This window comes from Microtus oregoni, unplaced genomic scaffold, assembly GCF_018167655.1.
Source record: "Microtus oregoni isolate MIOR12 unplaced genomic scaffold, Mior012 000074F_ref0000038, whole genome shotgun sequence".
Lineage (NCBI taxonomy): Eukaryota > Metazoa > Chordata > Mammalia > Rodentia > Cricetidae > Microtus > Microtus oregoni.
Window position 1 is genome coordinate 2090550 of NW_024544004.1, and position 24725 is coordinate 2115274.

Consider the following 24725-nt stretch of genomic DNA (forward strand, 5'->3'; position numbering starts at 1 on the left):
TATTTTACATGTAGGGAAACATTTGAGTAAACCATGACATTTGATGGGCTTTTATGAGGCATTTAAATGGCACTTACAAACAGGTTTCTCCTGACAAGAATGAATGCCTATATTACAATGTTAGAGAACAAAGGCGGGGTAACGATGGCACGCACAGGAATATGCATCCTCCCACATGCCTCCCTTATGTGTTAGGAAGAGGAATTCTTTTTTAAGACTAGAAGAATATTTATGGCAGTTATTCCTGGGAAGTCTGATGAGTGATTTTTCATTACCCAGCTCAGTGCCTGAAAAATACCTGTGGAATCCAGGAACACTGGCCAAATTTTTTGAAATGGGAATGCATTATACAGTTGTATAATAGATGCATTTTGTCCAAGTCATAAAGTTTTATGATCGTCTATATGATAACACCTGTGTAAGATTGACAAAAACCAAGCTGAATCATACACAGGAAAAATATGGGCAAGTAATATTTTTTTAAAATGTGAATAGTACTTGTCTCGGGAATAAGTTTATAGGGGGTTTTTCCTTCTATTTATTTTTAAAGATTTATTTTCCCTTCTATTCATGTGTATGTTTGTTTATCTGTGTGAGTGTATGCTACCTGAGTGCAGGAAACCAAAGATACCATTGGATTCCCTGGAGGTGGAGTTATAAGCAATTGCCAGCCACCTGACATGAGTGCTGGGAATTGAACTCAAATTCTCTGGAAAAACAATATACTCACAACTGCTGAGCCATCTCTCCAGCCCCTTTTTCTTGTATTCACATTTTTCATTTATTATAGGGCTGGAGAGATGGCTCAGAACTTAGGAACACTTGTTGCTCTTGTAGAGGACCTGGGTTTAGTTCCCAGCACCCTCACAGTGGCTCACAACCATCTATAACTCCAGTTCCAGGGGATGTTTTGCCTGCATGTATGGATGTGCACAGAGTACATGCCTGGTACTTGTGGCGGTCAGAAGAGGTAGTGCTTGGATTTGAACTTAGGTCCTTTGGAAGAGTAGCAAGTGGTCTTAAATACCAAGCAAGCTCTCGGGGCCATGCAGAAGTGAATCTTGTCATGTTTTCCCTCCTAGTATAATGCGTCTATAACTGTGATAAGGTAAATGTCTGCTGTTTACACTGCTCAGGTAGTTTGTTATAATAGCCTGGGCAAATTAATACAGCATTAAGTCTAAAGAATTGAATACATTCTAACATAGCATCCATCAACATAGAACTTTTGCTGTAAAGGGCATTTGGGGTTCACAACTGATAGAAATATAGAATATAATACAAATGAAAAATACAATTGCAAAAAACACATAGCTACTAATGGCTCTATCCCCAATTTCAGGATCTCTGTTCTGATGGCATTTGATAAAAAGGAAAAAATATATCAGTTGTTAGGGTGACTTCCTCTCGAATGGCATTTGCAGTGAACTCTTGACAAGGAGGGTTTCTACCTAAGGGGATAGTTTCATGCTTCTGTGGCTTATCTGAGGCTCTACAGGCTGAAGCATGGGGAATCAGCCTGAAGAAATAGGAACTAACCATCCCCAAGTGACTTCCCTAGATTCCAGAACATGGACCACACTTGGATAAGGAGACTGGAATACTGGCTCTTCTCTCTAATTGAGCTCTCTGATCCCTCATGCCAAGAGCTAGACATGGGTTTCGGTTGAAATGCTCTTCTATCTAGAGCTAGAAGCAAGCCTATTTTGAAAACACAGTAGGTGTAGTTTAAAAAAAGTTCTGATCCTTCCAAGTAGGGAAGCTGCAGCTGGTGTTTTGACAGTGTTCAGACTGTGGGTGTGTAAGCATTTTACAATGTCTATTTGTAAATGCCTTTCACTATATTTATAGCCTCTTTACAACAATGCTAATGAATTTCAGTCCTGAAAAATACCAGAATTTCTGAAATTTACTGAAGCACAAGTCTCTAGTGGATGATACCCAATGGGGATGCAGCTCTTGATGGTCTCCATTCTACCACAGTCTGTTCACTACAAGGGTACCATTTTTTTTCCAGAAAGGATGGTGTTGAACCCTAAAAAAGAGAAAGGAGCTCATTCTTTCATCATTTACTGGCTCCTGCCAGCGTTTTTCCTCTGTTGGGTTTCTATACCCACAACAATTAAAAGGAGAACACAGGAGAAGGCTGGTTATGAATAGCACCATCTAACCAAAGACAGAAGAACAAGGCTGTCCAGACTCATACCCCCTCCTTCTAAAGGAACATTGGGGAAGAGGGTATAGGAAGATTGTAAGAGCCAGAAGTGGTGGATGACGAGTAGGAAACAGTTTTCCTGGCATATCAGGGCATGGACACATGCAAACTCACAGCTGTTGTGATAATACACACAAAAGCTCAAGCCAAACTAAATCCCAGCAAGGAGGGGTAGGTAGGCATAAAGTCCCATCCCTAGCTGAGCCTCCAGTGTGACCCAATGGGAAAGAAAGAGTCAGTTTTCTTTAAGACTGTGGCCCCTGGTAGATTGACAGTACTCGTCTAAGAGTATGTGAGCAGCGCAAACTGACTTAATGAGTTAAAAAAAATAAACACAGGCACAAAATTCAGTGGATAGGGCAAGGAGATGAATCTGAGAGGAGTTGAGGAGGGAGTGGATACCATCAAAACAAATTGCACAACATTCTCCAAGGACTAACAAAAATGAAAAAAAAAAAACGAAACTAAATAAAGAAGCTTAAATTTGAAATCAAAATGATTCTATTTCCATATTTTTTTCGTAGAAGTTTTAGTTTGACACTTGCATGATAGGTAACTGAATACCATAGAAGTCCCCTTGCTTTCTTGAGCAAGGAAGCTAAATCACAGACGTCTGAGCAGTCCTAATAGGGAGAAATAGATCCTAAGATCCCATTAAATAACAGCAGCAGCTACCGCTTGCTCAAGGACCATCACCTATTAGGTAATGAGACAGAGTCCTTCATGTATGGACTTTTCCACCCTCACAATCACCAAAGGAGCTATTCACTATGCCTTGGGGGATCCCTCGCAGAGTAGGGTGGGTATCGAAGAATGCTGTGATGGGTAGCTTCCAGCTTTTAGTCCTTCCAGAGAGAGACTTGGCTGAAGAGAGCCTCCTTAGCCAACATGGGACAACTCAAGTGGAAGTTTTACTACAGAGCGCCCTGCGGACCTCACAGGGGCTTGTGGAACCATTATGACAATTTAACTTTTCCTCTGCCTGATCCTGCTTCTGCGTGCATGAAGCCCCACAACATAGCCCCATGTTCTGCTAGCACAGTCTGATTCCTGAGAAACTGCCCTGTGCATGTCTTGCTTCTCATTATATAGTGAAAGAACCTGAGGCTAAGTGAGGCTAAGTCACTTGCCAATGAAAAAAATCACAAAAGTATTCAAGTCCCAGGATCTAGATTTGAACCTATTAGCTCTAACTGCAGAGACCAATAGCACTTCTCTAAGTGGACTTGTTTATTTACTCATTCATTTATTTCTTTAGATGCAAGATCTCTTGTTTCCCAGGTTGGCCTAGAACATTCTATATAGCCAAGAATGACCTTGAACTTCTGAGCCTCTTGTCTCCACTGAAGCTGCTTTATTTTTCAAGTCTCTTGATCTTCAAGGCAGAGGGCCTGGCCTTGGGGACAGTGAGTCACCGACAATACCAGGCTATGTGTTACCCTTGCTCACTCCCAGTTGGGTAAATAATTTTTGCTCCCAAATGAAGAGGTGCCAATAATAAACAAAATGCATGCATCCAGTGTGACCCAATGGACCTGAGACAACATAGGGCTCGTGCATAGAGGAGAATGTGGAAGACGCACAACCCTGTGCAACCCTTGAGAACATGAACTCAGCCAGTGGCATGGCCTAATTTAGCCCAAGCTGGGACAGTTAAGCCAAGACATGTGGGATGGAAATGGTGTTGAAGAATGCAAGAAGCCAAAAGAAGCACACTATCAAATCTATGATAGTGCTACCAGCATCATCACAGAAAACCACCAAGCAGATACCAATCTTTTAGAGCTATGTGGAGATGAAGCAAGAAAGAACAGTTCCTACAGAAAAAGACTCCCAAGTCTGTATGGGGATTTCATTAGCAGCCCCCTTCCCGCAACATCATGTGCTACCATAATGCAAATCTTTCAGCTTTAGATGTTTAAAAAAAAAGTATGGGGTGGGGGGGCAGAGTTGAAAAAGACTAGAAAAGAAAATTTAAAGAAGCCCCATTTCCCATGTGCAGGCAACCATTAGGGCACACAGGGTGAGTCTTCTAATTTTCACCACCTCTCATTCCACTCTGGAACTGTGACGTCATAGAAATGATTACACTTTTCAAAGGTGATATCACAGAGAAACTGCTTGTGCTGCTCTGTCTCCTTCCTGTCTCCCAACCAGGAAATCTTACTCATTATCCCTCTGTACTGTGAAACATGGAGAAAGTCTTTGTGCATCCATCCAATAACATCTCATCCCAGTGATGCCCCCAAGATGCGAAGGCTAAGGGCAGTGCACTGCTGTGCACTTTATCTCAATTGGAAACAACCTAGACACATCTGGGAAGAGGGAATCTCAGCGGAGGAATTGCCTTCATTAGATTGGCCTGCAGGTAAATCTGGGGAGGCATTTCCTTGATTGGTGATTGATTGGGGTGGGGGACAGCTCATTACAGGTAGTGCCACCCCTGGTTTCTATAAGAAAGGAAGATGAGCAAGTCACAGGAAGCAAGCCAATAAGCAGCATTCCTCATGGTCTCTGCTACAATGCCTGCCTTCAGTTTCCTGCCTTGGCTTCCCTTCATCATGGACTGTAAACCTTAAGCTAAATAAACCCTCTCCTCTTCAATTTGACTTTGTTTAGTGTTATATCATAGGAATAGAAAGCAAACTGGGACAGTAACTCCCCTGGCTACCTGCTTAATATCTCAGCCTTCAGCTTTGAATTAAATGTTGGGCAGGGACTACCCAGCTCCATTTCCTGCTTTGTTACAGGCCTCTGCCTGAATTTCTCTGCGCAGAGGGCGAAATGGATGGGCACAAGGCCTGGAAGCTGATGGGCAGCAGAGCAGGAACCAGATAGAGATTACTGATGCCTAGCTTTGTCTTTTTCTACCATGCTTGAGATGGTGATAATAGAAAGGGTCCTCTCCACATTCGTGTATTTTATTCTTGAGGGGCTTTCTCTTTCAGAGTAGTAACTGAAAGGGGACTTACAACATGTGTGAAGACAGCAAATGTGGAGAGCATCTAGGAGCATTCTGCCCCACAATATAGCAAGCCCTGGAGGAGGAACCTTCCATCAAGAAGGGGCAAAACGGGTTTCCTTTATTCATTACTTGAAAGGGCTTTCTGCCCTTTCCCAGAAAAGTGCCATGCTGAGATCTTGGAGTCTCCACATAACCATCTTATAGACAAAACATGTCCCAGGCACCACAGACTTCAGGATTCAGAAAGTAGTCCCAGTGAATTATGGGACTGCTCAAGTAATGCCAGGGACACAAGAACCAGAGTGATTTTGCTGGCAGCTTTCTTACAATGCATGTCTTCACCCCGATGAACACAAGCAAGCTCTGCTATTTATAGGAGGTGAAGGCATGCTGGAAGGTGATAGGACATTTCTCACTCAATTTCTCTCCTAATCTCTATGCTTTGTACAGACTCTGTAAGGACACCTGCAAGTGGACCTCCCCCTCCAGAGCCCAGCACCCCCAGAATGGCGAAGGAATGATGTCACCCGCAGATTTCATTTCTACTTCCCCATCTTGGTGTTTCAAAGGCAAATGAGGGTCTTGAAAGAAGCTGGGCCCAGCTCTTGTCAGTGTCAGGAGGAGAGAGAACTCATGATTGAGCGACTGTGAGGACAGTCTGGAGGGTGCCACTTAAGAGGAAGAGCAGTAAAAAGATAGCAGCGGTAGGAAAATCATGCTAGAAACCAAATGGCACTGGGAGGAGCTGATACCTCCTAGTGTCTCATGCCCTATTCTGGCCGCCCAGTGGCAGGAAAATCAATGTGGCCCAGTCAGGGCTAAACCCTGTCACTACTTCTGGATTTTGCTGCAGCAAATCAATTGCACTGTATGTGTGGGTGGAAAGAGAAAAGAGTGCAAATACAAATGCAATTTGGTCAGCACGTAACATCGACAAACCCCCAGCATGAGAGGCTTCCCTTGAACCTGCTGGTGCTCTTCTGCATTATGCGTTCAATGTCCCCTCCATTCCCAGCCTCCTCTTCCTGACACTGTCACTGTTTCTAGGGGATACTATGTGCTTTGACTCCCTGGTGGCTTTCTGATCTGCTGTCTGTGGGGGTACATGTCTCTAGCTCCTCAGGGGGTTCCAGAACATGGCCTGCTTTCCACTATATGAGAAAAATCTTCCATTCAAGGGAGGGGGAAATGCAAATAGATGTGGTGCTATCTCTAAAGTTTTCATGCTAGGAGTTAGGGTCTAAAGTACAGTGACCTCTTTAAACCCTACACAAAGCTAGAGAGATGATTCAGAAGTTAAGAGCACTAGAACACCTGGGCTCTATTCCCAGTACCCCTAGTGGGGATGACAACCCTCTGTAACCTCAGTGCCAGGGGATTCAACGCCCTCTTCTGGCTTCTGTGCCTGCTGCACACACATGGTGCACAGACGTATGTGCAGGCAAAACAACCATGCACATAAAATTAAAAATAAAAATACTCTCCACACCTCCCCTCAGGAACTTGGAGAGGAAAGGGTTTATTTTGCCTTATAGCTTTTAGTTCATAATTGAGGGAAATCACGGCAGGAGCCTGGCTGCAGGAACGGAAGCAGAGGCTGTAGAGAATTGCTGCTCACTGCTTGACTCCCCAGGGCTTGTTGAGCTGTCTTTCTCAGAACACTCAGGACTAATTGCCCACAGGTAGCATAGTGTACAGTAAACTGGCCCTCCCACCTCAATCATCAAACAAGAAAATGCACCACAGGCCAGTCTGGTTGGAACATTTTCTTACTTTAGGTTCTTGAATCTAAAGTGACTCTAGTTCATGTCACATTGACATAAAACTAGTCAGCATATGACATAACTGGATAGCAACATGTAGAAGAATAAAAATAGACCCATATCTATCACCATGCACAAAACTCAAGTCCAAATGGATCAAAGACCCCAAGATAGAGCCAGATATACTGAAGCTAATAGAAAAGAAAGTAGGAAGTACACTTGAGTACACTGACACAGGAGACTGCTTCCTAAATATAACCAAAGTAGCACAGATACTGAGAGAAACAATTAATAAATAGGACCTCCTGAAACTGAAAAGCTTCTGTAAAGCTAAGGACACAGTAAATAAGACAAAATGGCAGCCTATAGAATTGGAAAAGATCTTCACCAACCCCATATCAGACAGAGGGCTGATCTCCAAAGTATACAAAGAACTCAAAAAATTGGTCACCTAAAGAACAAAAATCCAATAAAAATTGGGGTATAGACCTAAGCAGAGAACTCTCAACAGAGGAATCTAAAATGGCTGAAAGACACTTAAGGAAATGTTCAACATCCTTAGTCATCAGAGAAATGCAAATCAGAACAACTCTGAGATTCCATCTTACACCTGTAAGAATGGCCAAGATAAAAAACACTGATGACAACTTATGCTGGAGGGGATGTGGCATAAAGGGAACACTCCTCCACTGCTGGTGGGAGTGTAAACTTGATGTGGGACAATTGTCTATATTCTGTCAATTATGTTTTAAATAAATGTTGATTGGCCAGTAGCTAGGCAGGAAGTATAGGCAGGACAACCAGACAGGAAATAGAGGCAGGGCAATGAGAACAGGAGTATTCTGGGAAGAAGGAAGCTCTTTCTGCAGTCCTGTCCAGACAATGAAGAAGCAGGGTGTGACCTGCCCTGCTGAAAAAGGTACTGAGCCATGTGGCTAACATAGATAAGAATAATGGGTTAATATAAGTTAGAAGAGTAAATAAGAAGCCTGAGCTAATGGGCCAATCAGCTTTATAACTTATGGAGATCTCTGTGTGATTTTCTTTGGGATTTACGGGCTATGGGAACTGGGCAGGACAGAAACCCCAACAAGCAGGCCCTCATGTTACACAAACTGGTACAGCCCCTTTGGATATCAGTATGGTGATTTCTCAGAAAAATAGGAAACAACCTTCCTCAAGACTCAGCAATACCACTTTTGGGAATATACCCAAAGGATGCTCAATTGTACCACAAGGTCATGTGTTCAACTATGTTCATAGCAGCATTATTTGCCATAGCCAGAACCTGGAAATACCTAAATGCCTCTCGACCAAAGAATGGATAAGGAAAATGTGGTACATTTACACAATGGAGTACTACATAGCAGGAAAAAAGTGAAATCTTGAAATTTGTGGGCAACTGGACGGATCTAGAAAACATCATATTGAGTGGGGTAACCCAGACCCAAAGACAAATATAATATTAGTCACTCATAAGTGGCTTTTAGTCATAAAGCAAAGAAAACCAGCCTACAATTCATAATCCCAGAGAACCTAGACAACAATGAGGACCCTAAGAGAGATATACATGGATCTAATCCACGTGGGAAGTAGAAAAAGACAAGATCTCCTGAGTAAATTGGGAGCATGGGGACCATGGGAGAGGGTAGAAGGGAAGGGAGCAGAGAAAAATATATAGCTTAATAAAAACAATTTTTAGGAAACTAGTTAGAATATCCCCCACACACAAACACACATGGATACACATAAAGTCAATTGAAAAATAAAATTTTAAGAGAATCCTTCATCTCAACTTGTAGAAAAGAAGAACAGTACTAAAACAGTCATGTAAGGCATCATTACAAATTTTCAAAACAAAGCACTTAAGCAATTCAAACTCCAAATGATGATATAAGTACCCTGGTGCACATCTTGCAGGCCAATGCACGGAACACTTACATGTACTCATTCACCAGTCTTTGTTCTTCCTTTGTAATCAATAGGTTCACTTAAATCTATTGGTTCACTTATACCAAAGGGGGTCTTCTTGATGCTTTTTTTTCTGGTAGACACAGGGACTATATACCCCATACCAATCAGTACCTAGGGGCTTATTTTCTGCTGAGTTGTAACCTAGGTACATAAACAACCAAGATGCCTTAGTCAATCTGACAAAAACATAACTTCTATGCTGGTAAGTCGGTCTCAAGAGATAGAACTACTATTCTCTAAGCATTTAGTTACGTGTGGTACATAAATGCTTACTTAATCTTTGCCTCCAAGCCCATCAATCACTCATTGCTCCTATTTCTCTTGCAATCACTCTAAGTGGGGGGAATGCAACTCCACCGCACTGCCATATCCTGTGCTAGCTCCAATCCTCTCAGCAGAGCCTCTAGGCCTTCACAGGATAGTGTTACGGCTTGAGTACAACATGTGCCTCGCAGGCTCATGCATTGAACACTTGGTCCTCCTACCTGGTACTGCTATTTTGGGCATGCTGTGGTCACATTAGAAGATGAGTCTACCTAGATGAAATGGGTCACTGAAGGTGTGTCTTTGAAGGTTATTTTTTTATTCTCAGCCCCTAATGTCTTTCTGCTTCCTGTCCGTTATGAGGTAAACAGCTCTCTGCCCCCACACTCTTGCTGACACAATGTTCTGCCTAAGCACGTTGCACCAAACAACATGGAATAACCCTACCAGGCCATGAGCCAAAATAAATTCTTTTTTTCTTCCTGTTTTCTCCAGGTGTTTGTCCACAACAACAAAGTAACACAGATTTGGGAGGTGAGCAGAAGTTCTGCTCACAACCCCATGCCCAGATTCTAGCATCACATCTTTCACATCCCAAGCCAAAGCATAGCATCCTCTGAGAGTCTGAGGCCAGTAGTCAATGCCCCTACATCCATCACCTCCTCACTGAATGGCCTGCATAGACCTCACACTCTCAGCCACAAGCCAAAGTAGAGGCTATTAACTTCGCTTTGCCAGATAATAGACAGAGCCCGAAGGCTATGTCTCTCAAGTCCTGATATTGCAGGATCAAGATCATACCTCTCACCATCTTTCAGAAGTCTTATCCTCTGGAGTCTAAACTGTCTGCTCACTTTTAAGTATTTATCACAGATTCATCAAGCCCCAGAACACAGTGCTATCCATGTGGGAGAACACTAGCTTACAGAACCCTAGCCTCCCCCCTCTTCTTTCATCAACCTCTTAAGCCTCTCCCCATGACGGCCACCTGGGTGATCCATTCCCAACAGTGCCTTTTCCTTCCCCCATGCCTTGCACGCTGTGGACTATGGACAGGTTCCTCTCCGTAACAGTCAAACAGCACAGACTCCTGTACTCCCCGTTCAGCTCTCAACTTTCCCCGCTTCACCCTAGCTTGCCTGACTTCCCCTAACACCTACTAGCTGTGCCTCCCTCCCTTTCATGGGGACCCCATGTCTGTTACCTATGCCTTAGGATATACCTGCTCCTTTCATGCGGAGCACAGGCACTCGCAGCAGGTTGCAGGTAAATCAGTGTCTTTCCCCCTCCCCTCCCTCCCTCCCACTATCTCTCTCCTGAGAGCAAAAGTCCTTCTCTAGCTTCCTCATTCTTTAGAAGAAAAAGAAAACCGATTATGACTTAGGGTGTCTGGGTTGCTGAGGATTGACAAACCTGTTTCTGTCTAACCTCTAGCCGGCTTGCTTCTACCTCCCTTCCTTTGACGGCAAGCACCTGCTCTGCTCCTCAGGTTTCTGGTTTTCTGTCTTTTACAAAAGGCAATTTGTAGAGCCCATGTCAATTTTCTTTTTTCATCATGTCCTTACTTTCTTCATTTTACTTTTGGGCCCTTCTGCAAAGCGTTAGGCTCTCTTCTCACAGATGCTTCTGAATCTATTTTTATTAAGTCGGTAATAGAAACTATTAAACTTATAACCCCACAACACACACACACACACACACACATGCACACCCGTGCATGCTAACTGAGATCTATTTATGTTCAGGCCTCAAAACAGAGTAGACAGAATGGTCATTGGGTCGCCAGCAGCTCCTCTGTTATTGGGTGGGTTGCACAGGGTGAGCAGAGTCAGTTCAACGCACCATGAAATAATAACGAAGGCCCAGAAATTGAGAAGACACTTGTGGCCTATAGAACTTTCCCAACATCACTCGATTTGTTTTCTTTCTTTGGCATTCCCATTCTTTAATTTAGGGTCTCACTACATAGTCCTGACTGGCCTGAAACTTGTGATGCTCCCACTTCCGCTTCCCAAATGCTCGAGCGACACGTGAGCTACTACTGCACGTGGCACTCACCATTTTAAAGTTAAGCCTGGTAGCAGTTTTGGAAGTCATTTTTCATATTAAAATTACATATGCACTTTCTAGAAATCAGAGGACCCTTCTTACCAGTGCCGAGGAATGCAAATACCTGAGGAAGACACTAGGCACTGTCGCGTCCTTACAGGGTGCTTCAACTTGCTTAGACTGGACACGAACTTCTTTGCTGGTGCCCTTCTGGTGTCCTTTTGATGTCCCTGAATAGAACGCCTGAGAACTGAACAGGAACACATGAGCCCCACCCTCCCTAAGATCCAGAACAGTGCCTGGCTCACAGTGGGTCCTTGGTGCGCTTTTTGTTGAGCGTGCGCATGTAAACACAGACTATGCTCTTCTTCCACAGAGATCCCTTTCCTTGGAGCTAGTTCTTCCTGTTCAAAGAGAAGGAAAGCTTTCCTGCAAGGGCCACATGGCAGCAGCTTGTTGGCTGCTGGCGAGTTCCAGCCCGGACACAGCAGCTGAAGCTGGAATACCTCCTTCTCCAGCAAGACCTGCCAGTGAGAACTGTGTGTCCTTTGGCTTAATCATCTGTCTGTTAGCCTGCCGGCCATCTGGTCAGGTAAATCTTGGCGGGGGTTTGTTTCACGCAGCACACAGTGCCCTTTCTGCAGAGGGACACTGGCACAGACTGCTTGCATACAGTTGGCACACTCCTACCACAAATGATCTAGCAGAATGAAATAACTTCTCAAACTAATATATGACACACTTTCCTAATGGAACTGCTCAGCAAGCAGTATTATGTACATTAGGTACCGAGGGGCAGTGAGATTTTCTTTGATCTCTAGTTTTTTTTTTCCTCTTAAAATCCATGACATACTAAGCTACTCTGAATGTAAGGAACACATGCTGAAGAGCTTGTATAGAGGCTGGGAAGGAACACAGAAGAGGCAAATGGAATAAAATCTAAGCACTGGCACCCCCACTTAAGGAACTATGGCATTCAACAAGTGTTTGTTAAATGAGCCACTACCATATGCTCAACACCGTAAGGCATGTGGCAATGACAAAACACACACTCTTGATCTGCTCTAAATCCTGTAAAGGAGTCCGGGGGTGGGTGCATCCCAAGTGGCACAATATCGGCCCCAGCACCATGCCGAACATGAGGTGTCAGGCATTTGGAGAAGAGAGCAATAGTGAGAGACACTGGAATGATTCCAGAGGAGGACATGCTGATTGGCAGCACAGGGATCAGGCTGTATCAGCAGGTGCATGGGAGGTGGTCAGAGGATGATGGGAAAGGACCAACATCAACTTGGGAGAACCTAAACCAGTGGTTCTGGGGTGTAGACTTCACCATCAGCAGCAGTAGCAGTACCTGGGAACTATGAGAAATGCAAAGTCCAGGATTAGGGATATGGTTTAGTTGGTAATATAATTGCCTAGCATTCGCAAAGATCTGGGTTCAATTCCCAGCACCACAGAAGCCAAGTATGGTGGCACATGCCTGTGATCCCAGCACTAGGAAGATGCAGGTTAAGAGGTTTAGAAGTTCAACATCATCTTTGAATCCACAGCATGTTTAAGGGCAGCCTGAGCTAAAAGACACTCTGTCTCAAAAAAAAAATTATAACAAACCCCCCAAACAAAATGCAGATTCCCAAGTCTATTACAGGTCTACCGAGTCACAACCATGGGATGGGGCCCACCAATACGCATTGTTTATGTGATTCTGGAGTTTGCTCAAGTCCGAAAGCCACTGAGCCAATAGCCTCCTTCCAATGGGCTATGCCAGAACCTGGGGCTTTTCCTCCATCTCCCCATCCCCTTGCACAGTAGTGCAAAGCCTTGGGGGCCGAGCAGCCACAGGGTGAGTAGGGCTGAGAGAATCTGTCTTTTCACAGGTTATTCTGATGGCACAGCAATGGTAAGAATTTGTTTCCCACTACTGAATATACACAGATAGTCCTCATGTGCATCCTCCTTGGTATCCTGCCCTTCTAACTCACAAGTGGATTTGAGAACTGGAGGCTGAGAAGAGCTAGGCAGAGGCAGGAAGTGAACATGACCTCTTGGGCCTGTAAGCTAAGCTGGGATGACAAAGCTGCACCTGTCCCACAGTCACAGGGTCAAGGGTAGCTATCAAAGACAAGGAGGGAGTAGTGAGAACACCACTTCTCTTTTGATTAGATCATTATAAAAAGCAGCGGGAACATGTTTATGTTAGCAATAGAACATGCTATTAAGTTTATTGAGATGTGTGTAATCCCTGAAGACCATCGGGATTTGGCAGCATGAGGCCTTGGCTGCCCTTTTGCCAGCTATAAAGTGATGGATGATGTTTCCTGCTCTACATCTTCTCTCTGTTTGTATAGGTCAGATTCTCTTCAGAAGCACCTCTGTTTATATAACCTTTTCCTCCTGGTGTGTTAGCTTCTGGGATGAGCACACCACTGATGTGGCTGTTGCTCGAGTTACTGGGGCTTCCAAGTGGCCTCATCGCATGCAAAGAGCTCTTTACTACCTATCAGAAGAGAGGATTATGACACATAGGGACCTGACCAGCACATTGGAGGTTATGATCCAATTCATTCTCACAAGGGCCATTTCACAGAGGCAGTGGTTCGATTGAACCCTGGCACAACACCTACAGAATGTTAACTCAAATGCTGTGGAAATACCCACAGCCCATGCTCGGCTGGGCAGACAGCCTCCTATACACAGACATGTCAGCACCCAACACTGCTGCCTGCTTTCTGATAGCTCTCAGACATCTAGGCCATGAAGTGTCTGTGTATTTGGTCAGTGTTCCTTGGGGCGGGGGGCATTTGGTGCTCTTGTTATTGTAAGTAAATGGGTCACTTGACAACACAGATGAGCACTGAGGAAGGACGTCATGCAAAGTGAAAACAGCCATGCGCTTGGATTCTGCTTATATAAGTACCTAGGGGTCAAAATCATAGAGACGGGGAGTAGAATAATAGCTTTTGGGGATACAGGGAGATGGCAGTGGAGAGTCGCTCTTTAATGGGTATAGAGGTACAGTTATGCAAGAGGGGGGACGTTCTGGAAATGATTGCACAATGATGCGAATATACTTAATTCAAACCATGCGCTTAAAATGGTTAAGATGTTAAACTGCATGTTATGTGGGCTCTACCACAATTTTTTAAAATGTAAGTAAACACTATTGTCTTACTGCAGTTTACACGGCTTAATAGTTGACAAGGAAAATACTGTTACTTTCTCAGCATGTGCTATATAGCTGAATATTATATCTAGGCGAATTTCAGTATCACCCTCAATTTACAGATAGTGAAAAGTAGGTTAGAAAGACAGCAACTCACAAAGCAGCCTATGAGGTGGGCTAAGATTCAAGCCTGAAGGACTGCCTGCCTGCTTTCAACACAGCAACTCAGAGAGCGGCACACTGTGCTTACCATGCAAACAGCTAACAAGAACAGACTTCAGTGTGTTGGCAGAGACAGATGAGGATCTGAAGGCCACCAACTCGCTCTGATGTACTACACCAGCGTGGATTATGCATGGATGCAATAGTAGAAAGTTCTAGGTAAGAACCAGTGGAGAGAATTCAAGAGTCTCTTGTCTATGCGGTTCTGGGATGCACGGTACCGACTCTGATTTCATATTACTAACACACATGTCTCTGCTAGCCAGCCACGTGACAAACTTGCCAGTGATCATAGGCATGTCTCTGAGGGTCTTAGAGCTCAGAGACACATACCCCAGGAAATCTGTCATGTGTTCCACATCAAGTTGTGTAATGACGAGTAGAGAGAGCACAGAATAGGTAGAGGGTTAGGAGACATAACTTCAGTGAGGTGTACAAAGGCCAGTTACCTAGGGGAAGGAGAGTGTACCACCTGCATCTCCAGCCTGCAAGGCAGTTGGCCTGTCCTAACAAATGCCAGGAAAATGCCCAGCTATGAGCAGCATCTACATGATATGCCCCCAGCTCCCACCTACTGAGCCCAAAGCCCACACTGTGTTCCCCAACACCTTGCAAGCACGTCCTCGCCGGAAAGAAGTGGCTGGAATCTTTAAACAAAGCTTGATTCCCGTTTCTTCCCTGCTCCCTGCGTTCATCCCATGCCTACCCGCCTTGGTGAGAGCATGGCAGTATGGCAGTACCTGGTGTGCGTCAGTGGGCCCACTGGTCGCTCGGGTCTTCTTGGGGGCAATGCACCAGGTCTGTTCAGAGAATTGGTCTTAGGTGCCCGAGGCTTTTTCGGTGGGATGGCAGGAACAGAAGGCTTCTGTAAATCCAGTTTTGGCTCTCTCTCTGGTCTTTCTTTAAGTCATTGTTTGATGAAGCAAGCATGAAGAAAACAAATAGACTTCATGTCAGTGGCAACATTGGGATGCAGACTGCTTATTCCCTTCTTCAACAAGAAAGCACAGCGATACCATTTCTGATAGCAAAGAGTACCATTTACTCATAGTCAATGTAGGAAAAACCAGAATTCCCTGCCCCCCTCTTCCTGCGCTCTTGCTGGTGCTAGTCCTTCAGCCACTGACCCTAAGCCAGCTCCTACTCACCCTTTAAAGCCTGGCTCAAACATTTCCCTAAGAGCCTGTGCAGGGCTGGCATCCAAGTGATGCTCAATAGCTAGCGGATGGGTTTACCATATGGCCCACACAATCTTTTGCCGGGTACACAGAAAAAATGAGCCTGATTAAACGCTAAGATCATTAGCCAATAAGGGAGGAAACTATTCAGAGACTAGCTTGCTCAGGGACCTTTGTGCAGATTTTGAACTTAGAAGGGGGTCTTCTCAGATTTTAGACTCCACTTTTGGAGTCAAGGAACTATCAGAGTGAGTTCAAATCCAGATCCAGTAAGTAGGCCAACTGAGTGGTGTACAATGACAGCTTCAATTTTCCCATCCTCCAACTAGCCTTGCCTTGTGTATCCTTGTGTATAATGCAAAAAGCAAGAACCTATAACCTTACTGATGAAGACTGAACTTCTGTGTGTAAGGCCTATGGAAGGACAGGTAAAATTCCTGTATTTATTTGTATGCAATCCCTAAGAACACCAGTCTCTCACTGGCAAGCACAGACATGAAACATTGTTTGGGAGCTCAGAATAAGTGGCAATAACTTTAGGTACCTCCTTAGGTCCTACGCAGGCACCACTGGCTTGCCTTCTCTGATTTTCTAAAGGAAAACACACCCAACCAGAAGTGATAAGAACTTTCTGGTACACTAGGGCCAGAAAAGGAGGGGCTAAGCTAAATGGTAAGGAGGGGTAACTCCCTGGCTTGCAACAGGAACAGAATCAGGACAGGAATGCCGTGACTTGTGGGATGGTATGGATCTTGGTGGCATCACAGGGATGCTAAGACTCAGACACTGGTTCCCTAAAGGTCCTATTGCTTCTGGCTAGGACTTCTGCCTCCCTGGCTCTGTGGCATAGGATAAAGACTCTGTGAGAGGAAGAGTGGGGGCTGTGTGGTTACATGGTCAGCCAAGGAGAATGGCTGCTCACACATCCATCTATAAGTTAGTCGGCATGGGACAAGGGAGGAAGTATCCTCATCCCAGAGCCCAGCTAGGATGCAGGGAGTAGAGTCTCCCATGAGGACAGGGGGTAGTGTTTAGTTAGTTCACAACACATGCTTTTAGCCAAGAGCTGTTGATAGGGCATACACTGAATAGCAATTTTTTCCATTGATTTCTAACACAGACTTGGCCTTCACAATGAGGTTCTAATGACTCAGATTTTACCTGATTAGCAAGAAAGAAAGAGGCATAGAGCCTTAATAGCTTACAATGTTGGCAAAACTTTCAGCAAGCTGATGTGAAATATTAAATTCCACAATAAAATTTCATGAGGCCACCGAGGAGCACCTCCAGATAATTATATTCATTAATACAGCATTTCTCTTGTGACTTCAAAATAACTGCTTTTTAAAATGGAACTTGCTTGGCTTCCTGTTCATAATAATATAGCACTTTCCCATAAAAATGTGTGATTAATCAAAAGTTGGGAACCTAGGACTAGGAACCCTTCCATGGCATGCAGATTTCTTTGGAAAAGATACCCCGGATGATGGGAATCAAACACATTTATAAACCTGACTGCATAAGGTTTTAAGAGACTTCTCTGCCAGTGGAATTTCTGAACTTTCTCTGGAGACTCTGAAACTGAGTTGTTTACCCCGACTCCCCTCCAATATTCTTTTTTTTAAAATTTTTTCGAGACAGGGTTTCTCCGTAGCTTTTTGGTTCCTGTCCTGGAACTAGCTCTTGTAGACCAGGCTGGCCTCGAACTCACAGAGATCCGCCTGCCTCTGCCTCCCGAGTGCTGGGATTAAAGGCCAGCGCCACCACCGCCCGGCTCCCCTCCAATATTCTTGACCAGGAACATGTGTCTGTAATGCTATTAGCCAGAGTCAAGGGCCCAGCAGTGACCAAAGATGAGGGCTTTTATCTGTCTGGATGGGAATTTCAGCAAGCCAAGACAACATATCAATGGCGCAATTTATCAGTGCCCCCAAAGACATTGAAAAAGGTGGAAGGACTAGATGAAGAACATCAGATATATGCAGGGCTCTTGATGAACTTAAAAATAACCAAGTTTGGGGCACAGGGAAGGTGGCAATGGTAGACACATCACGGAAGAGCCCTGAGCTGGTTGGTTTTGATTTGAAGAGCAATTCTGTCCTATAAAGTGCCACATTGCTCAGTTATATTTCCCTCAAAATGATATATTTGGAAGCAATCCAAACAAACCAGTAATCACCATATTCCAAAGAGAAAGCAAATTGTGTGGGCGGGTTATCAGAACTAGAGCTGTGACAGACAGCTTCATTGCTTATTGTTCTACACATGCCAATGAAGAATTGATCTCATACCTTTCTCTTCTGTTCTGTTTGGAAGTGTCTCTGGTCTTTCAGGGGGTATCTTTTTAATTTCATGTTTTCTCTCTGTGGTACCTAGAAGGGAAAAGCTAATTGCAATCAGAAAATGTTTTCTCTATGTAGTTGACATAATTACATTTAAATATTTATCAAGTACAGCATAGGCAATAGATTTTCGTCCCTGAGATGGTTGCTTGTGATATACAGATATTAGTTGCTCAGAAACATAGCAGAACTCATTTCCACATTATGTCATGAAACTGGCTTGCATAGTCACATGTGGTGGTGTGTGCCTATAAACCTGGCACTCTGGAGGCAAGATAACTACAAGTGATCACTACAAGTTGAAGGCCAACTACAGATATATAGTAAGACTGTCTTAAAAAAATTTGCAAGTCAGGCATTGTGGGGCATGCTTTTAATTCTAGCACTTGGGAGGCAGAGGCAGGCATCTCTCTTATACATTGGACACTAGTCTGGGGTACAAAGCGAGTTCCAAGACAGCTAGAACTGTTACACAGAGAAACCCTGTCTCAAAAAAAACCCAAATAAATGAATAAATAAAGTTTGCATAACTGTAAGTATTTCATTAATAAAACATCATTAATCTTTTCTAAATGTCTACACTTTGTTTCTTTGAACATTAAAAGTCAAAAGATATAATGGAGTAGGCATGCAGAATGTGTAGAAATAATTTACTCATTAAAACACATAAATAGGAAATCATAACAAGAACAGGTTTCAAGGACTGCATCTTGTAATAGACTAAAAATATGGCCTAGAATTGTTTGATAGACCTTGCAACATAAGGTGAAGTCTATATTCCCTTAGCCAGAATGGGGGCAGCCTTGTGGATGCTTTGAGCAATAGTTGAACTAATTCCATGCTATTTCCAAGGCTAAGTTATATGAGGCCATCTAGCTTACACTTTATTGGTTGGAATAGTGGACATCCATGTATAGAGAGGTCAACTACCCTGGAGAAGCCATGCATACGCCCCTGGCCTGCAGCCCCAGCCAAGCCCGGTCTCCCGAGCAACACGTGTGTGCGAAGCAGCCATCTTTCAGGTGGATATTCCAGCCTCTACTAGTTCAGTTTTCCCAGCCACTGTCTCAGGCTGGATGGAGTAGAAACTAACCATTTTGGTCATGCTCTGTTCACATTCTTCGCCCACAGAATCTATGGCTCTATAAAGATTTGCTATTTTATGCCACTAAATTTGGAGTGGTTTGTCACAGAGCAATAGTATCTAGAACATAATTTTGAGGAACATGCAGTTGTGTTACAGTGGTTTTCCCTGAATTCTTTCTCTCTGTGTGAATTCTTCAAGTATTACATGTTTCCCAATATATCACTTTACATTTCTTCTTTACTCTTGCGGCCTGCCACTATTCCCTCACCTGCCTTCAGGCATATAAGAGCACCAGGAGCTAGTTAAAGCACAAAACCATCCAAAGTACTCTTGTGACAGACTTGGAAGAGTACCTGATACTCTGCCTGGCTGGCCCAATGGATGGGTCTTAGGTATTGAAATCAGAATTATGAGGCCTCGAGGGGTTAAAAAATTAACATTGCATTGAACATATACTCCATGTGACTCCTTGTAATGTCTTAATCTACATTAAACACTGTTTCGGATCTATGTCATTTACATAATTGGGCTCTTTTGGTAAAAGAAAGGTGATGATGATGGAAATATGAATGTCTATGTATTTCTGCATTACAAAGCGATTATCAAGCTACTTCCACAGAAAAGAGAAGGAAGATGAAGTGTTACCTAGCAGAAATTCATCACCAATGCTGATAAAATTATTTCAAAAAGAATTTCTCTACCATGCTACCATACAGTATCATTTCTAACGACGATTCTACTATCTCCAAGAATCTGGTCCTATTTTCTCTATTCTAGGCTGCCCAAGCCTCAAACTGCTCAGTTCAATGCCTTGGGCTCCACTTGATCACGAAGGCCTCGAGGAAAAAGGATCTTCAGGGCAAAATATGTAACCGGTCTGTTTTAAACTTAGCAAACCAAATATTTATGTAGTCAGAACCACTAGGGGGCAAAATGAAACTGTTCAATGTCGGGGGGAATGGGGTGGAATGAGAGATACAATTAACACCCAATTCTAGGGGTCAATATCTGTAATTCTCAATTAGATAAAAATAAATTGGAAAGAAGTTTAGCCTTAAGTCGATTTTTCCCTCCAAATTGGTGGTACCCTCAACAAATACTTTTTTAGAAAAATCACTTTTTAGTTGGAAGTCAGCCTGAATGAACTTCATGTGAGTTTCAGGTCACCCAGGGCTAGGGTGAGAGGCCCTTTCTTTACAAAACAAAACACTTCTTAATAAATGTATGAAAAAATAAAATCTAGCAATTTACATCTATTCATATATTATATGCTATAAGATATATCATAATTGCAGGCTTTTTAAAAAATTAAAAACAGCCTTAATTTTGTTTTAGTTGTTTCTTGCTAAAATTAATATGTACATACACACATATATGAGCTTGTATTCATTGCCTAATATAATGGGCTTCCTTGTGACACTTTCATACATGCATGCCATGTGTTTTGATTGTATTTATATCTCCCCTTGTCCCTTTCTGTCTTCAGTTTGTTTTAAAACTACTTAAAGAGTCATCCACAAAGGAATTTCTCCCCACAATTAACTGTGACTGTTATAAAGAAGAGTTCCAGTGGGAAGCATGAATCATCTTTATGTATGAGAAGCCACTGTGCAGTGAGTTACTGAATGTTTAATGACATCACTTCTTCCTATATGATTCAACATTAATATTTAAGCTACGTAGAATGAGTAAACTGGAATTTTCTTTTCAAGACTAGAAAAGAATTGAGAGGGAAAATATCTATGGCTAGAAAAACAGCTTCTTGTTGGGGGAAGTGAAGTAAGTGCAAATTTTGGCTAACCACATAGGACAGACAGTAAAAACCCAGCAACTGTACGTCTACAATGATGCGATTCCACGGGAAGCAATCTTCCCTATGCTGACCCTCATTAAGGACAATAACCAGTTCTTTGCTCCTCAAAAACAGATCGTTGAAAACAGACGCAGTTCATTTTAAAGTAATTTCTGGCCAGAGACACGTTTAGTGATGCGGATTCTTTTGTTTGTTCGCGTCTAGGAAAAACAGCAACTCATTTGAAACCTGCCTGCTGAGACCAAATCACATCCCCCAGGCTAGCAGTCTGTGAGTCCAAGAATCTTGAACTTGTAACAAAGAAAATTTGAATTTATGCAAAAGAAAGATGAACATTTTGCGTGAGGGACCTGAAAGGTACATTACCTGCTCCTTGTTTGATGACAGGAGCGGACGGAGGTGGTGGCTTCTTGGGTCTCTGAAAAAAATCAATCAAAATTATACATGAGATTGTTGGCAAGCTGTAGTATCCCAGACGAACCACAGACAATGGATTTTTATGTGCAGTGTGGACAATTTAGAGAACCTCTCCAAAAACTTAAGCAAGTCTCTCTGGGGACACAAGCTTTTGTTTGGCACCTCTAAATAGACACTAAAGTAAATTCAGTAAGCAAAACACAACTCAGACCAACAAATGAAATGCCATTTCCCCCTTTCTAAATTTCCATCAGCCATCTGGAAAACCTCAGCTCAGCAAAAATGACCTGAAACCAGCAAGCACAATGGTGTCCCTGCACTGAAACCACATTTGCAATTAAGATTTAATCAGCTGAATAACTGAGTAGGTCAGTAAGAGTCGCCATGAAGACTCAAGATCAGACCTGGTAGAATGTGTGGGCCCGTCAACTAAATGCAAACCAAGAGTACACTAAAGCCTGGCAAGTTCTCCACTTTCTGCCTCTTTCTATGCTGAGGCTAGACAGGTCTTTATGAGATCCCCCACATAGCAGTTATGCCCTACCGTGTGATAAACTGGAATGGATATGGGGCTTTTCGAATTAGCTCACTATTTCTGTTACCCACGGTTACTCTGTAGGTGATGGAAGCAGCCGTGCAATCAACAGCATTCATCCCTGAACTGGTGTTTGTGGACTTTTCCTTGCCACCCAAGATTGACTGTAGGAGGGAGATAGGCAAAGATGGACTTATCAAACATTTCAGGGGTTGGAGAACACAGCCAGCACCATCTTGTGCAGTGATGTTAAGGGCAAGGGGAGAAGCATCCAGTAGGACAGCACTGGGGAAAAACTGGAGAAGGTTGTGCATCACATCGGTGTTGACAGTCCTCACCCTCTCAGGTACCACACATTTGTGGTTCTAAGAAAACTGCACAGAGTATCTGCTGGTTTCTGAAAGTGTACTGGTGTGACATTACCACAGGGATCACGAAAAGCAGATGCTCAGTTTCCCCTCTGACTTACCTTTCACTGACACAGCAATGGGATATAGAAAGAATTTGTTTGAAAGAAAATCCAGAGAATACTGGACACACAAGGAACTTAGGGGTGGGGGTGGGGACATCATAGCACGCAGACTCTGGATTCAATAGATTTTCATCCCATTTCTTCATTACCTGCCAATTCCAACAAATTCCCCCGAGTAACAGCTATAGCAGGGTAAGCAGGGTAAGAGAAAGGTTCTGAAATCTGCAGTACAAATGTCTATTATTAGCCAAGGACAATGAGAAGCAACCTCACATAGCTCTTCTTTCCCATCAGTAAATGGCCATTAATATTCTCTTCCTCTTGGGAGGAGGTGGTTTTGCAAGAAGAGTTAGTAATCTTTGACTTGGGTAACTCATGTAGCAATTCTAGCAGGAAGTGATATCAATATGCCCATGCTGCTGTTGAAATAATTGAGAGAAAGTCATTTCCCAAGGTCACCAAGCAATTAAATGGGGTAGAGGGGACTGGGAGTCAAGCCCAGGGTTGTTTGATCCACAGCGTGCTCTGAACTACTGTGAAGGCCCAGTGCTGGAGAGCAGCCATGAGGCAGAGCAAGCATCAGGCAGGCATCAGAACACACACACACGGAACTCATCAAAGTGCAGGCAACTGTACGGCGGGCAGATGGGAGAAGGAAATGGTTATCAGATTGCAGCTACAGTATGAGCTCAGCTAGGCTGTGACGCAGAAAAGCAGAAAGACTGGAAAGAGGTATGGCTACAATAGTGACCTTTGACTAGCAGGATCATGTGTGTGCATGCCCATGTGTGTTTCCTCCTTGATGTTTCCCTGCACCGTATGTGTAAGAACAGACACATCAACTTTGCTGTGAAAAACCAAGCTGCTCTCAGGGCCTCCTTCCCTCCCGGACATGCCCTGCATGGAGCGGGTGTGTTTGTGGCTCAGGGTCTCCCAATATTCTTTGCTCTTTGTCAGCTTTTTCCAGTGCTCTATTTACTCTCTCCTTTTCCTTCCTTCTCTGGCGTGGTATAAAGTAGACTGGGAACAGATGTGTGTTTATCTAATGAAGTTACTGCTGAAAGCTTGCCATTTAACCTCCTTTACCCCAGGATTAGGGTTACTGCTTATTCATGAAACCGCCAACACCCTATGGCCTAATTCTTCCCAGCCAAGTCCCAACAATGCCTCCTCCAGGACGTCTTTCTCATGCCTTGTTGCTTTGAAATATTCTTTTATTTTTATTTTTTTAAAAAACCCATGAGCTTGCACACACGTCACGGCACGTGTGTAAAGATCAGAGGACAGCTCGTGAGAGTTGGTTCTCTCCTTCTACTGTGTGTGGGGGTCCTGGGGGGTCAAACTCAGGTTGTCAGGCTTGGTGGCAAGCACCTTTACCAGCTGGGCCATCTCTCTGGTCCTACTTTAAAATATCCTATAAACAACCACACATAAGCCTCCCTAGTAGAAGCTGTTATTCCGGAGACCATACCTCAAACTATGTGGGGGCGGGGGAGACAACTATAAATGCTCATACTTTCTGATTACTGGGCAATGTGAAAGACAGAACAAGACAAAACGTTAATGTTGTCTAACATTTGGCATGTAGGAGATACATGAATTGCGACACGGCAAAAATGGGCCGAAGAATAAAAGGAGAGGAGAAAGGCGGAGAGAGAGGAAATGCTGCAGAAACAGACTGTGTGAAAAGTGGTCCCAGCAAGTCTGCCTGTGAGTGACAATGGGAGGAGACAGAAGTATGCATTTATGCAGTCGTGGCCACTGAAGAGGCAATTAGGACACACTTTTAAAGGAAGGGATAGTTTGTGAGCTATGAGATATCTGTCCTGTAGGCGGCACATTGGAGAGTCACTGGCCAGCAGAGGGAGTTTAGATCCCCACCCCTTTGGACTGACAACTTTCTATGGTTTTGCTAAATTTAACAGATTATAATTACATCATTCTCCCTTTCCTTTCCTCCCTCCAAGCCCTCCCATAGACTCCTCCTTGTTCTCTTTCAAGACCCATATAGCTCCAGATCACCTTCCCAAAGCTCAAGTACATGGGCCTACATTTAAATCTTCATACAGCAAAAATGGTGATCAGAACGGAAAAGACAGAGCAGCAAATCTCTAGCAAACGAGATGCTACTCAAAGAAATGGAGATAAACAGACACAGAGTGGCTTTGTTAAAAATAACCTGAGGCTAGACCCTGAGGGTTGGTTACATATAAGGAAATGCTTTAGCCTATCTGATGTTACCATAATAAAACACCTGAGTCTG

The 24725-nt window shown here is 43.6% G+C and overlaps 1 protein-coding gene across 1 annotated transcript in view; it reads right to left on the reverse strand.

The window, feature by feature from the left end:
- LOC121441312 (SH3 domain-containing kinase-binding protein 1-like) overlaps nucleotides 1-24725 on the reverse strand; it is a 167395-nt gene that overhangs the window by 34940 nt on the left and 107730 nt on the right. The window contains exons 10-12 of the mRNA XM_041642448.1: nucleotides 21405-21456; nucleotides 18088-18168; nucleotides 15359-15518 (exon numbers count right to left, since the gene is read on the reverse strand). Coding sequence (XP_041498382.1) covers nucleotides 15359-15518; nucleotides 18088-18168; nucleotides 21405-21456 — 293 coding nt within the window. The remainder of the gene's footprint in view (nucleotides 1-15358; nucleotides 15519-18087; nucleotides 18169-21404; nucleotides 21457-24725) is intronic.